This window comes from Cornus florida, unplaced genomic scaffold (assembly GCF_030987335.1).
Source record: "Cornus florida cultivar Cherokee Brave unplaced genomic scaffold, ASM3098733v1 CherokeeBrave_3.0.0_Hap2_scaffold_150, whole genome shotgun sequence".
In the NCBI taxonomy this organism is placed as follows: domain Eukaryota; kingdom Viridiplantae; phylum Streptophyta; class Magnoliopsida; order Cornales; family Cornaceae; genus Cornus; species Cornus florida.
Genome location: NW_026775639.1, coordinates 5,001 through 20,000, shown reverse-complemented (window position 1 = coordinate 20,000; position 15,000 = coordinate 5,001). Strand labels below are relative to the sequence as shown.

At 32.3% G+C, this 15,000-nt stretch overlaps 3 protein-coding genes and 1 pseudogene across 3 annotated transcripts in view; all 4 read left to right on the top strand.

The window, feature by feature from the left end:
* The window catches only part of LOC132288903 (protein TIC 214-like), a 14,905-nt gene extending 11,798 nt beyond the window's left edge, over positions 1 to 3,107 (top strand). The window contains exon 1 of the mRNA XM_059789892.1: positions 1 to 3,107. This exon is cut by the window's left edge and continues 11,798 nt beyond it. Within this exon, the coding sequence (XP_059645875.1) occupies positions 1 to 2,532 (2,532 nt within the window). The 3' untranslated portion in view covers positions 2,533 to 3,107.
* Positions 3,108 to 3,250: 143 nt separating this feature from the next.
* LOC132288905 (NAD(P)H-quinone oxidoreductase subunit H, chloroplastic-like) lies at positions 3,251 to 4,441 on the top strand (annotated as a pseudogene).
* A 1-nt stretch (position 4,442) lies between these two features.
* On the top strand, positions 4,443 to 5,908 carry LOC132288909 (NAD(P)H-quinone oxidoreductase subunit 1, chloroplastic-like). Its single transcript, XM_059789894.1, has one exon. It carries the CDS (start codon positions 4,443 to 4,445, stop codon positions 5,007 to 5,009), a length of 567 nt encoding a protein of 188 aa, XP_059645877.1. The 3' UTR covers positions 5,010 to 5,908.
* A 697-nt stretch (positions 5,909 to 6,605) lies between these two features.
* Positions 6,606 to 8,328, top strand: LOC132288910 (NAD(P)H-quinone oxidoreductase subunit I, chloroplastic). Its single transcript, XM_059789895.1, has one exon. It carries the CDS (start codon positions 6,738 to 6,740, stop codon positions 7,239 to 7,241), a length of 504 nt encoding a protein of 167 aa, XP_059645878.1. The 5' UTR covers positions 6,606 to 6,737; the 3' UTR covers positions 7,242 to 8,328.
* The last annotated feature ends 6,672 nt before the right edge of the window (positions 8,329 to 15,000 follow it).

Below are 15,000 nucleotides of genomic sequence, written 5' to 3'. Positions count from 1 at the left end.
AATTGGACAAATTATTCACTGACAGAAAAAAAAATGAAAGATCTAACTGATAGAACAAGCACAATAAGAAATCAAATAGAAAGAATTACAAAAGAGAAAAAAACAAAAACTCCAGGAATAAATATTAGTCCTAACAAAACAAGTTATAATGTTAAAAGATTAGAATCACCAAAAACTATTTGGCAAATGTTAAAAAGAAGAAACGTTCGATTACTCCGTAAATTACATTATTTTATAAAATTTTTCATTGAAAAGATATCCATGGATATCTTTCTATATATCATTAATATTCCCAGAATCAATACACAACTTTTTCTTGCATCATCAACAAACAAAATTATTGATAAATACATTTACAATAATGAAACAAATCAAGAAAGAATTGCTAAAAGAAATAAAACTACAATTCACTTCATTTCCACTATAAAAAAGTCACTTTATAATATTAGTAATAATAATAAAAATTCACAGATTTTTTGTGACTTACCCTCCTTGTCACAAGCATATGTATTTTACAAATTATCCCAAACCCAAGTTATTAACTTGTATAAATTAAGATCTGTTCTTCAATATCACGGAACATCTTTTTTTCTTAAGAATACAATAAAGGATTATTTTGGAACACAAGGTATATTTCATTTCGAATTAAGCCATAAGAAACTTCGGAATTCTGGAATGAATCAATGGAAAAATTGGTTAAAAGGTCATTATCAATACGATTTCTCTCGGATTAAATGGTCTAGATTAATACCACAAAAATGGCGAAATAGAGTCAATCAACGTCGTACAGCTCAAACTAAAGATTTAAACAAACGGGATTCATATGAAAAAGACCAACTAATTCATTACAAAAAACAAAAAGATTATGAAATATATTCATTGCCGAATGAAAAAGACAATTTTCAAAAAAACTATAGATATGATCTTTTATCATATAAATCTATTAATTATGAAAATAAGAGGAACTCATATCTTTATGGATCACCGTTCGAAGTAACTAAGAACCAAGAAATTTCTTATAATTACAATACACATAAACACAAATTATTTGATATGCCGGAGATTACCACTATCAATAATTATCTAGGAGAAGGTGATATTGGGTATATGGGAAAAAATCCGGATAGAAAATATTTTGATTGGAAAATTATACATTTTTGTCTTAGAAAAAAAGTCGATATTGAAGCATGGATCGAAATAGATACCAACAGTAATAAAAATACTAAAACCGGCACTAAGAATTATCAAATAATTCATCAAAGTGATAAGAAAGATCTTTTTTATCTTCCGATTCATCAAGATCCCGAAAGTAATCCACCCAACCAAAACAAAATCTTTTTAGATTGGATGGGAATGAATGAAGAAATACTAAATCGTCCCATATTGAATCTGGAATTTTGGTTCTTCCCAGAATTTTTGTTACTTTATAATATATATAAAATAAAACCATGGGTTATACCAAGCAAATTGCTTCTTTTAAACTTAACTATAACTGACAATTTGAGTAAAAATAAAAACATCAACGGAAAGCAACAAAGGAATCTTTTTATACCACCGAATAAAAAACAATCTTTTGAATTAAAGATAAAGAATATAAATCAAGCAGAAAACGAAAAAGAACCCGCAGGCCAAGGGGATCTTGGATCAGATGCACAAAACAAAAAATATCTTGGGTCCCCTCTCTCAAACCAACAAAACGATATTGAAGAAGAGTATCCGGAATCAGATATGAAAAAACGTACAAATAAAAAACAATACAAGAATAACACGGAAGCAGAACTCCATTTCTTCTTGAACAAGTATTTGCTTTTTCAATTGAGATGGAATGAGACTTTGAATCAAAGAATGATCAATAATATCAAAGTATATTGTCTCCTGCTTAGACTGAGAAATCCAAAAGAAATTGCTATATTCTCGATTCAAAGAAGAGAAATAAGTCTGGATATAATGCTGATTCAAAAGAATTTAACTCTTACAGAATTGATGAAAAAGGGAATATTGATTATCGAACCCGTTCGTCTGTTTTTAAAAAACGACGGACAATTTATTATGTATCAAACCCTCGGTATTTCATTGGTTCATAAGAGTAAGCACAAAACTAATCAAAGATACCGAGAAAAAGAATATCTTGATAAGAAGAACTTTGATGAATTCATTGCAAAACATCAAAAGATAACTGGAAATATAGACAAAAATCATTATGATTTGCTTATTCCTGAAAATATTTTATCATCTAGACGTTGTAGAGAGTTGAGAATTCTAATTTGTTTCAATTCAAAGAATAGAAATGGTATGGATAGAAATCCAGTATTTTGCAACGGGAACAGCATAAAAGACTGGGGTCCATTTTTGGATGAAAATCCGCATCTTGATAGCGAGAAAAATAAATTAATTAAATTAAAGTTTTTCCTTTGGCCCAATTATCGATTAGAAGATTTAGCTTGTATGAATCGTTATTGGTTTGATACCAATAATGGAAGTCGTTTCAGTATGTTAAGGATACATATGTATCCACGATTGAAACTTTGTTGATGGTACATTTTTCCTCTATATCCTCTATCATATCTAGTATCTAAAAGCAAACAAAACAAATGCGCACATGCCTTGTCTTACACTAATATACGATACCAATTCAATGACGTATCCATTCGATATAGAAATGAATCTTCTTTATTTTAGGCCTAAATTATTCTCTTTCGTAAGTGCAGAAATGTATTATCCTTTTGTATTCCTATCCGACTCCAATTTTAAATTGAATTGATTATTGATTCATTTTACTTGATAAAATTGGAGTCCATAAAGAAATTTAGATTATTGTGTATATCAGATTAAAATGACTAGCCTTATTATTATTACTGATCGGTAAAATTAATATATGTAAAAGGGGGGTTCTTTTATGGTAAAAAATCCATTCATCTCGGTTATTTCCCAAGAAAAAGAAGAAAAGAGGGGGTCCGTTGAATTTCAAGTATTCGTGTTCACCAATAAGATACAGAGACTTACTTCCCATTTGGAATTGCACAAAAAAGACTATTTATCTCAGAGGGGTCTGCGGAAAATTCTGGGAAAACGTCAACGGCTATTGGCTTATTTGTCAAAAAAAAATAGAGTACGTTATAAAGAATTAATTAGTCAGTTGGGTATTCGAGAGACAAAAACTCGTTAATTTGATGAGTCATTTTGAATTATTCGCTTAATTTTTGATGAACTTCTTTTCGCTTTCAGCAATTCATGGAAGAATGAATCGGGGAAAAACTTATGACTGCAACAGCTACAAGAAAAGACCTCATGATAGTCAATATGGGCCCTCAACACCCATCAATGCATGGTGTTCTTCGACTCATCGTTACTCTAGATGGTGAAGATGTTATTGACTGTGAACCAATATTGGGTTATTTACACAGAGGGATGGAAAAGATTGCGGAAAACCGAACAATTATACAATATTTGCCTTATGTAACACGTTGGGATTATTTAGCTACTATGTTCACAGAAGCAATAACCGTAAATGCACCAGAGCAGTTAGGAAATATTCAAGTACCCAAAAGGGCTAGCTATATCAGAGTAATTATGTTGGAATTAAGTCGTATAGCTTCTCATTTGTTATGGCTTGGCCCCTTTATGGCCGATATTGGTGCGCAGACCCCCTTCTTCTATATTTTTCGAGAAAGAGAATTAATATATGACCTATTCGAAGCTGCTACCGGTATGCGAATGATGCATAATTATTTTCGTATCGGAGGAGTAGCTGCTGATCTACCTCATGGTTGGATAGATAAATGTTTGGATTTTTGCGATTATTTTTTAACAGGGGTTGCTGAATATCAAAAGCTTATTACGCGGAATCCTATTTTTTTAGAACGAGTTGAGGGGTGTGGGCATTATTGGAGGCGAAGAGGCAATAAATTGGGGTTTATCAGGACCAATGCTGCGAGCTTCTGGAATACAATGGGATCTTCGTAAAGTTGATCATTATGAGTGTTACGATGAATTTGACTGGGAAGTCCAATGGCAAAAAGAGGGGGATTCATTAGCTCGTTATTTAGTACGAATCGGTGAAATGAAAGAATCCATAAAAATTATTCAACAGGCTCTAGAAGGAATTCCGGGGGGGCCCTATGAGAATTTAGAAATCCGACGCTTTGATAAAGTAAGGAATCCCGAATGGAATGATTTTGAATATCGATTTATTAGTAAAAAACCTTCTCCAACTTTTGAATTGTCGAACCAAGAACTTTATGTAAGAGTCGAAGCCCCAAAAGGGGAATTGGGAATTTTTCTCATAGGAGATCAGAGTGTTTTTCCTTGGAGATGGAAAATTCGCCCACCAGGTTTTATCAATTTGCAAATTCTTCCTCAGTTAGTTAAAAAAATGAAATTGGCCGATATTATGACGATCCTAGGTAGCATAGATATCATTATGGGAGAAGTTGATCGTTGAAATGATAATTGATACAACAGAAGTACAAGCTATCAATTCTTTTTCCAGATTGGAATCGTTAAAAGAGGTCTATGAGATCATATGGATGCTTGTCCCTATTTTGACTCTTGTATTAGGAATCACAATAGGTGTACTAGTAATTGTTTGGTTAGAAAGAGAAATATCAGCAGGAATACAACAACGTATTGGACCTGAATACGCCGGCCCTTTGGGAATTCTTCAAGCTCTAGCAGATGGGACAAAATTACTTTTCAAAGAGAACCTTCTTCCATCTAGAGGAGATCCTCGTTTATTCAGTATCGGACCATCCATAGCAGTTATATCAATTTTACTAAGTTATTTAGTAATTCCTTTTGGCTATCGCCTTGTTCTAGCCGATCTCAGTATTGGTGTTTTTTTATGGATTGCTATTTCAAGTATTGCTCCTGTTGGACTTCTTATGTCAGGATATGGATCAAATAATAAATATTCCTTTTTAGGTGGTCTGCGAGCTGCTGCTCAATCAATTAGTTATGAAATACCATTAACTCTATGTGTGTTATCAATATCTCTACGTGTGATTCGTTGAGACAAAAACTTTCCCTATTTCCTTGCTTTATAGGAAAGAAGTTAAATGCGTTGAATACATATTTTCATATTTTTTATTCAACATTTGGGTTGATGAATTAAACCAGATAGTTATATGAGTGAGAAAAACAGCTTTTAAATTCGCAGTAAAAAGATTGAGTCTCATTTCCTATGTACAAGAGTTAAGTGAAAGTAAACATAAACAGTAGAGGCTGCTTACCCCAAGATTGGTTGATTAGTCATCATGTCTTGAAGCGGGTTCAAAAGATCAACTGGATGGGGTTTTTATTATTTATTACCAGACATGTATTATTATAATGGGGGATTGGGCAAAAATGAGTGGATGGTTAGGAACACCAAGGTACACAAAGGATTAGTAATAGAGATTATGTAAGTTATCCAACAGGATATTTCTGCATAAAAGGAATTCTAATTGGGACTTTAAGTTGGTAGAAACGATCAAGCAGTACTCCCCACGATTCCGATCCAGAGTATGCTCCTATCCACCGATTCGGTAAATAACTATCAGGAACGAAGTAATCCTCTATTTATTTTTTTTGAAAGCCCCCCTTTTCTGAGAAAGGAGAATAGGAACGAAAAAATAAATAAAATAGAAAGAATTTCATTGCAATAGAAAAAAGGAAAAATCTTTTTTTATTCTTTCTTTCCTATATACATATTTAGAGAGACGGGCTTTTTATCATGATTCATGAACTAATGTAATGTCTAATTCTTTAACTAATGTAATGTCTAATTCTTTTTCGTAATTGAAAATGGTAGGTTGAAATATGTATGGATATTGCTACAAAAAGTATTTTATTGAAAGATTAAGTTATTACTCATACACAACAAAAAAAGAAAAATTATTAAAAGATGAGATCAATTCAGAAGCACTTTTTTTATTTATTATAAATAGAGCAGACAGAATTCCATTGGTCTAATTCGGGACCTTACGATAGATTTTGACTCTATCTATCCTACAAACATATCAAGATAAATAATATTGAATGCGTCCTTAGATTTATTTGTGACCCTCGAGGAGCCGTATGAGGTGAAAATCTCATGTACGGTTCTGTAATAGCGATGGAAACAGTGATGTTATCACCGACTATGATTATCTAACAGTTCAAGTACAGTTGATATAGTTGAAGCACAGTCAAAATATGGGTTTTGGGGATGGAATTTGTGGCGTCAACCTATAGGGTTTATCATTTTTCTAATTTCTTCCCTAGCGGAATGTGAAAGATTACCTTTTGATTTACCAGAAGCGGAAGAGGAGTTAGTAGCGGGTTATCAAACCGAATACTCAGGTATCAAATTTGGTTTGTTTTACGTTGCTTCCTATCTAAATCTACTAGTTTCTTCATTATTTGTAACAGTTCTTTACTTGGGCGGTTGGAATCTTTCTATTCCGTACATACTCGTTCCTGAGCTTTTTGAAATAAATAAAGCGGGTATAGTCTTTGGAACAATAATTAGCATCTTTATTACATTAGCTAAAACTTATTTGTTCTTGTTCATTTCTATCACAACAAGATGGACTTTACCGAGGCTGAGAATGGACCAACTATTAAATCTTGGATGGAAATTTCTTTTACCTATTTCTCTAGGTAATCTATTATTAACAACTTCTTCCCAACTTATGTCACTGTAAAGGAATACGATATTCACGACTTGTCTCAAACAAGAGAAAGAAACAGGCATAAAATTTTTTATAGATATTCGCGATATGTTCCCTATGGTAACTGGGTTCATGAATTATGGTCAACAAACAATACGGGCTGCAAGATACATTGGTCAAAGTTTCATGATTACCTTATCCCATGCGAATCGTTTACCCGTAACTATTCAATACCCCTATGAAAAATTAATCACATCGGAGCGTTTCCGCGGCCGAATCCACTTTGAATTTGATAAATGCATTGCTTGTGAAGTATGTGTTCGCGTATGTCCTATAGATCTACCTGTTGTTGATTGGAAATTGGAAACGGATATTCGAAAGAAACGATTGCTTAATTACAGTATTGATTTCGGAATCTGTATATTTTGTGGTAATTGCGTTGAGTATTGTCCAACAAATTGTTTATCGATGACTGAAGAATATGAACTTTCTACGTATGATCGTCACGAATTGAATTATAATCAAATTGCTTTGGGTCGTTTACCAATATCGGTAATTGACGATTCCACGGTTCGAACAATTTGGAATTCGCCTCAAATAAAAAATGACTAAACCCCTTGATTCAAGAGCAATTCCCAATTACTAAGGTTAAGTTTTGATCTAAACGAATACGGTTTTTGTTTGGTCAATAACTAAAAATCCAAACTATTGATTAGTTGGTGAGAACCGCGGCTCAATTTGGATAGAAAATCTATTTCTATATTTTATTCCATATTCGTAATGATTTCAAAATATATAGTTTCAAACTATCCTTTCGGATAAAGAATGAGATTTCTGTACCTAATACGCACTCATTAAGATTGAATTCAATTAACAATTAAGAAATCTCATAAAAAAATATAGAGTCACCTTTTTCCTGGTCAGGTCAATAAAGTCATGAAATATTTCGATTTATTTATTTCTTATTTTACATAGAATGGATTTACCTGGACCAATACATGATTTTCTTTTAGTTTTTCTGGGATTGGGTATTATATTGGGAGGTCTGGGAGTAGTATTACTTAACAATACAATTTTTTCCGCCTTTTCATTGGGATTGGTTCTTGTTTGTATCTCCCTATTCTATATTCTATCTAATTCCCATTTTGTAGCCGCTGCGCAACTTCTTATTTACGTAGGAGCTATAAATATTTTAATCATATTTGCTGTGATGTTCATGAATGGTTCAGAATATCACAAAGATTTTTATCTTTGGACCGTTGGGGATGGGGTTACTTCGATGGTTTGTACAAGTATTTTTGTTTCACTAATTACTACTATTCTAGATACGTCATGGTACGGGATTATTTGGACTACAAGATCAAACCAGATTCTAGAACAAGATTTGATAAATAATAGTCAACAAATTGGGATTCATTTATCAACAGATTTTTTTCTTCCATTTGAACTCATTTCAATAATTCTTTTAGTTGCTTTAATAGGCGCAATTGCTGTAGCCCGTCAATAATAAATTTTTAGAACTAAGAATCAAAATCCAATTTTGTTCTAGGTTATCACATTTATTTCCCTTCAATTCTATTTGAATTCGTGTATAAAATAGAAATGCTTTTAGTTTGATCTATTACTAATATATTCATTCCATACTTGTTATATTCGAGTCAATCGAATCGGTTGAATTGTTGTTCATATTGAAATAAATCGAGATCAATAAGGAGTTGGTTAATGATGCTCGAACATGTCCTTATTTTGAGTGCCTATTTATTTTCTATCGGTATCTATGGATTGATTACAAGTCGAAATATGGTTAGAGCCCTTATGTGTCTTGAACTTATATTGAATGCAGTTAATATAAATTTTGTAACATTTTCTGATTTTTTTGATAGTCGTCAATTAAAAGGAACCATTTTTGCAATTTTTGTTATAGCTATTGCAGCCGCTGAAGCAGCTATTGGACTGGCTATTGTTTCGTCAATTTATCGTAATCGAAAATCAACTCGTATCAACCAATCGAATTTGTTGAATAAGTAAAGGTAGTATTAATTATATAAATTCTAATAATCGTTGATTAATTTAGCATGTCTGCTACGTAAGATATAGTCGTGCTTGCAAAAAGGTAGGAAATTAAAGTATCTTGGTGTTCTCTTTCATAAGTCAATCCAGAAGTAAACTAATTAAAAAAATTCTGATAAATCATTGATTCGTCTGGTATCGAAATATATGATTCGTTTATAAGTTTACTAGATCGAAATTTTGTGATGTTCAAAAATGTATAGATCCCATGTCGCATTCAGTAAAGATTTATGATACATGTATCGGGTGTACTCAATGTGTCCGAGCTTGCCCCACAGATGTATTAGAAATGATACCTTGGGACGGATGTAAAGCGAAGCAAATTGCTTCTGCTCCAAGAACAGAAGACTGTGTCGGTTGTAAGAGATGTGAATCCGCTTGTCCAACGGATTTCTTGAGTGTTCGAGTTTATTTATGGCATGAAACAACTCGCAGCATGGGTCTAGCTTATTGATACGTTCCATAAAACTCCACTTGAATCCATTTGATTTTTTTTTACCGACAAAAACCCGTACTCGAAAATCAAATATTTTGAGTACGGGTTTTTCTGGTCCAAATGTATCTTGTCATTACCACGAATGATTTTCCTTGGTTAACAATAATTGTAGTTTTGCCAATAGCCGCGGGTTCTTTAATTTTCTTTCTTCCCCATAGAGGAAATAGGGTAATTAAGTGGTATACTATTTGTATATGTATATTAGAGCTCCTTCTAACAACCTATGCATTCTGTTATCATTTCCAATCAGACGATCCATTAATCCAACTAGTGGAGGATTATAAATGGATCGATTTTTTTGATTTCCACTGGCGATTGGGAATAGATGGACTTTCTATAGGACCCATTTTACTGACAGGATTCATTACTACTTTAGCTACTTTAGCGGCTTGGCCAGTTACTCGGGATTCTCGATTATTCCATTTCCTGATGTTAGCAATGTACAGCGGTCAAATAGGATCATTTTCTTCTCGGGACCTTTTGCTTTTTTTTATCATGTGGGAGTTAGAATTAATTCCCGTTTATCTACTTTTATCCATGTGGGGAGGAAAAAAGCGTCTCTATTCAGCTACAAAATTTATTTTGTACACTGCGGGGGGTTCCATTTTTCTCTTAATGGGAGTTCTGGGTGTCGGTTTATATGGTTCTAATGAACCAACATTAAATTTTGAAACATCGGCTAATCAATCGTATCCTGTGGTATTGGAAATAATATTCTATATTGGGTTTTTTATTGCGTTTGCTGTCAAATCACCGATTATACCCCTACATACATGGTTACCAGATACCCATGGAGAAGCACATTACAGTACCTGTATGCTTCTAGCTGGAATCTTATTAAAAATGGGAGCATATGGATTGGTTCGGATCAATATGGAATTATTACCGCACGCTCATTCTATATTTTCTCCTTGGTTTATCATAGTAGGTACAACGCAAATAATCTACGCAGCTTCAACATCCCTTGGCCAACGTAATTTAAAAAAAAGAATAGCCTATTCTTCTGTATCTCATATGGGTTTCATAATTATAGGAATAGGCTCTATAACCGATACGGGACTCAATGGAGCCATTTTACAAATAATCTCTCATGGATTTATTGGTGCCGCGCTTTTTTTCTTGGCAGGAACGAGTTATGATAGAATACGTCTTGCTTATCTCGACGAAATGGGCGGAATAGCTATCCTAATGCCAAAAATATTCACAATGTTCAGTAGCTTTTCGATGGCTTCTCTTGCATTACCGGGCATGAGTGGTTTTGTTGCAGAATTGATAGTATTTTTTGGAATAATTACCAGCCAAAAGTATCTTTTAATGACAAAAATACTAATTACTTTTGTAATGGCAATTGGGATGATATTAACTCCTATTTATTCATTATCTATGTCACGTCAGATGTTCTATGGATACAAGCTATTTAATGCTCCAAACTCTTATTTTTTTGATTCTGGACCGCGAGAGTTATTTGTTTCGATCTCTATCTTTTTACCTGTCATAGGTATTGGTATTTACCCCGATTTTGTTCTTTCACTATCAGTTGACAAGGTCGAACTTATTCTATCTAATTATTTTTCTAGATAGTTTTCATGAATAAAACAAAAAATAAAAAAAAAATCCTATGATTTTAAAAATCATTCGTTGTGCGATGAAAAAAAAGAAGTTTTTTTGTATTCTCTTAAGTTAAGTAAAAACAAAAAGGAATTTGAATTTTAACCATATATGTTTGGTGTTTGTGAGAACCATGTGAATCACTACACTACTTGATTCAAATGGTTCTCGCCGGCTTACACGAAGTTTTTTATATACACTGTACTCTGCTTGTATTCGTCAGGGCCCTTCTTGAATTCAACTAGACGTTAATGTAAATGAACCATAACTATGCAGCCCTATTCCTAATAGATTGACTCCAAAATAGCATATCCAAATTATAAGAAAGCCTATAGAAGCCACAATTGCGGAATTTGCACCCTGCAAATTTTTATTTGTTCGAGTATGTAAATAAATCGCGAATATGGTCCAAGTAATAAATGCCCAAGTTTCCTTTGGGTCCCAATTCCAATATGATCCCCATGCCTCATTAGCCCATACTGCTCCCGAAAGAATCCCTATGGTTAAAAAAATAAACCCTAGACTAATAACACGATAACTCCAATGATCCAATTGTTGAATCAATTGGGACCTGTAATAATTCCCAGCAGAAAAAAAAGAAGTATTTCCCAAAACATTGCTTTTTTTATTTATGTATTGGATTTCACCAAAGGAAAATGACTCATTTAATAAATGATTGCTTTTACAAAAAATCTTTATGTCTTTTCGAAATGTAATGACTAGAAGCGCTACTGATAATAATGATCCGCATAAAAGAGCTGCATAGCCCAATACCATCATACTTACGTGCATTATTAACCACTCGGATTGGAGAGCGGGTACTAATATTGTGGATTGATGTATTTCAGTTAAAAGGCCTGAAGTAGCAAAGCCTTGGGTAAAAATAGCACTCGGTGCGGTTATTGCGCTTAAATGATTTTTCTTTTTTTTGAAATACGGAACTATGTGAATAATAGAGAAACTCCATGAAAGAAAAATTAATGATTCATATAAATCACTTAACGGGAAATGCCCCGAATAAATCCACCGAGTGACTAATAATCCTGTTATACAGAAAAGGGCAGCTATCATGCCCTTTTCTGACGAATCATATAGTCTTACGATTTCATCGACTAATAAGGTTATCAAATGAATTGTAATTACGATTGAAACGATCGAAAAGGAGATATGAGTTAATATATGCTCTAAAGTTGAAAATATCATAAAAAATCTTAAAAAAAAAGAGGAATCCCTCAATTACGGAAGGGAAATCAGGAATTGAGTTCATTATAGGATCTATTGTATCTTTTTTAGAAGATGGCATGCCGCCACTCGGACTCGAACCGAGATGCTCTAGCACTGCTTCCTAAGAGCAGCGTGTCTACCGATTTCACCATAGCGGCTTGCTCGAACTCATAATAGCCTATTCATATTCAATCGTCGAGATTAAAGGGGTCAAGTCAATGCAATATTTTTTAAGAAAGATTTAAAATGATGAATAAAAATTCGTTCAAATCGGGATTTGAAGGTTCAGTATTTTCATGTAGGGTGTCAGTTTTATTTAACTTAGGGCTTTCGTGTAGTTTATGCTCTCTTAGAATTAATTGAACTGTTGTAACTAGATAGTTCTGCCCTCAATCCAAGGATAGAACTCAAAATAAAATGTCTTTTCTCATTTTCATTTTTTAATGATTCATTTCTCATTTATTTGATTTCATAAATCTGAAACAAAAAAATGCATTTTATCAATGAACAAAAAATAGGATCTATTTTGAATCACTTAAAAATTAACACATTTTTGTACATAATATCGCCTTTTACCGATTAGGTTGAAAGCGAGAGGCATATGAGGGTATAGATAGTAATTAAAAGAAATAATGATTCGGAAAGTTACAAACAAAATTTGAAACTTAATGAATTAGTTTCAATGACCCTTTCATTTTGAATAAAGATCTTATATTTGCCCTTTTCCAAATATAGAAAGAAAGAAAACGTTTTTATTTTTTATTATTGTGATTGTGACAAGCGGGTCGATGGGGAAAATAAGAATCCCCACCCCGAAAATGATAAAATATACTAAAAAGAAAGGGAAAACCCCATATCTTATCTTTATTCGTTTTTTCAAACACAAAGGTATTATTTTTAGAATTCGGTAAAGAGACAAATTATTATTATATATATCAGAAAAGCAAGACGAATTCTATTTCATATTGATTAGTCCAATACAGTAAGTAATGGAAATTATTAATTATATTATAAATAAAATTAGCCAATTTTTCGAGTCAAGTTGATTCAGATTATTCCAACGTTTGATTATTTATTTGTTTGTCGCACAAAAAAACTTTTTGAATTTCCGGTAGAAAGGGATTTCGCTAACGAAAAGGCTTTTAGCGCTGCCCAATATCCCTTCTTTTTCCACATATTTTTTCGAATACGCTTTTTTGATATAGAAGTACGTTTTTTTGGAACTGCCATTTTAAAATTACGAGATCACTCATTGTTATAGTTGGATGTGAAAGACATCTATTGTTCAAAACGAATTGTTCTTTACTATTCATTATCTATCTATTTATTCTCTAGATAATATTCTCTTCATAAAAAATAAATATAGATATGTGAAAATCGTATAAAATATTACTAAAAAAAAAAAAGAATATGATATATGATTATTATGTGATTTAAAAAAATTGTTTTTTCTATTCCCTACAATATCTGGAAGAAAGAAAAATTTGTACTGATTGGTATCTTTATTTCTCATTCTTTCTCACTTAAATCTATATCTGTAGAATCCGATATATCATAGAAACGAAATTGGTTGAAGTTTATAAAATCCAACCTCCATTTCTGTTTCTGTCTATTTTCTGCGTTCGATATTTCATTTACATGTAATAAAATACATCAAAAAGTTTAAGAAACCAACTTTTCCCTACTGAAAAAACTTTCATCTTTTTTTCTATTAATTGGTCAAGCCCGAGGAAGGGGTATTTCTAATTTCATTTTTCAAATTTGAATGGGACTGGTAATTAATCTGTTAAAAGATACGTGACATAATACTAGTTAATAATTTTGAATAAACTAACTACAATGGCGAGTTCTTATCTCATTAGGCCAAGTTGTTGATCTTAGTTGATCCTATGATTAATATCAGAATCAAAGACCTTTTTTTGGTATAATTCTTCATCCTTGCTCTATGGGAGAGAAATTTTTGTAATAATACTAAAAATTGTAAGTTTTTCTATCTTCATAAATATCTTAATTAAGAACTAAGTATTCACTTTTTACTAGTAATTTATTTGACCAATTCTCATTTTTTGATTTGAATATTTGAAGTATTTAGGAAAGACTCAAAATAAATAAGAATAGAAAATTCTAAAATTCTCTTTAAGTTAGTTTAAGTTAGTGCATATCTTTATTTTTTTTATTGACTCCTTTCGAAAAAGGCAAGATCTGGCGAATCGGAAACAATTAATTACTTTTTATTTTTTATGGAACATACATATCAATATGCGTGGATCATACCTTTGATTCCACTTCCAGTTCCTATGTTAATAGGAGTGGGGCTTCTTCTTTTTCCGACGGCAACAAAAAATCTCCGTCGTATATGGGCTTTTCCTAGTGTTCTATTGTTAAGTATAGTCATGATTTTTTCGATCGATCTGTCTATTCAGCAAATGAATAGCAGTTCTATCTATCAATATGTATGGTCTTGGATCATCAATAATGATTTTTCTTTAGAATTGGGCTACGTAATCGATCCACTTACTTCTATTATGTCAATATTAATTACTAGTGTTGGAATTATGGTTCTTATTTATAGTGATAATTATATGTCTCATGATCAAGGATATTTGAGATTTTTTGCTTATATGAGTTTTTTCAGTACTTCCATGTTGGGATTAGTTACTAGTTCAAATTTGATACAAATTTTATTTTTTGGGAATTGGTTGGAATGTGTTCCTATTTATTAATAGGATTTTGGTTCACACGACCGGTTGCGGCAAATGCTTGTCAAAAAGCGTTTGTAACTAATCGTGTAGGGGATTTTGGTTTATTATTAGGAATTTTAGGTTTTTATTGGATAACAGGTAGTTTTGAATTTCGGGATTTATTCGAAATAGTAAATAACTTGATTTTAAAAAATGAGGTCAATTTATCATTTATTACTGTGTGTGCCGTTCTAGTATTTGCCGGTGCAGTTGCTAAATCTGCACAATTCCC

Excerpts from the sequence above, each read along its gene's own strand:
- LOC132288909 (XM_059789894.1), top strand. The coding sequence starts at position 4,443 with ATGATAATTGATACAACAGAAGTACAAGCTATCAATTCTTTTTCCAGA.
- LOC132288910 (XM_059789895.1), top strand. The coding sequence starts at position 6,738 with ATGTTCCCTATGGTAACTGGGTTCATGAATTATGGTCAACAAACAATA.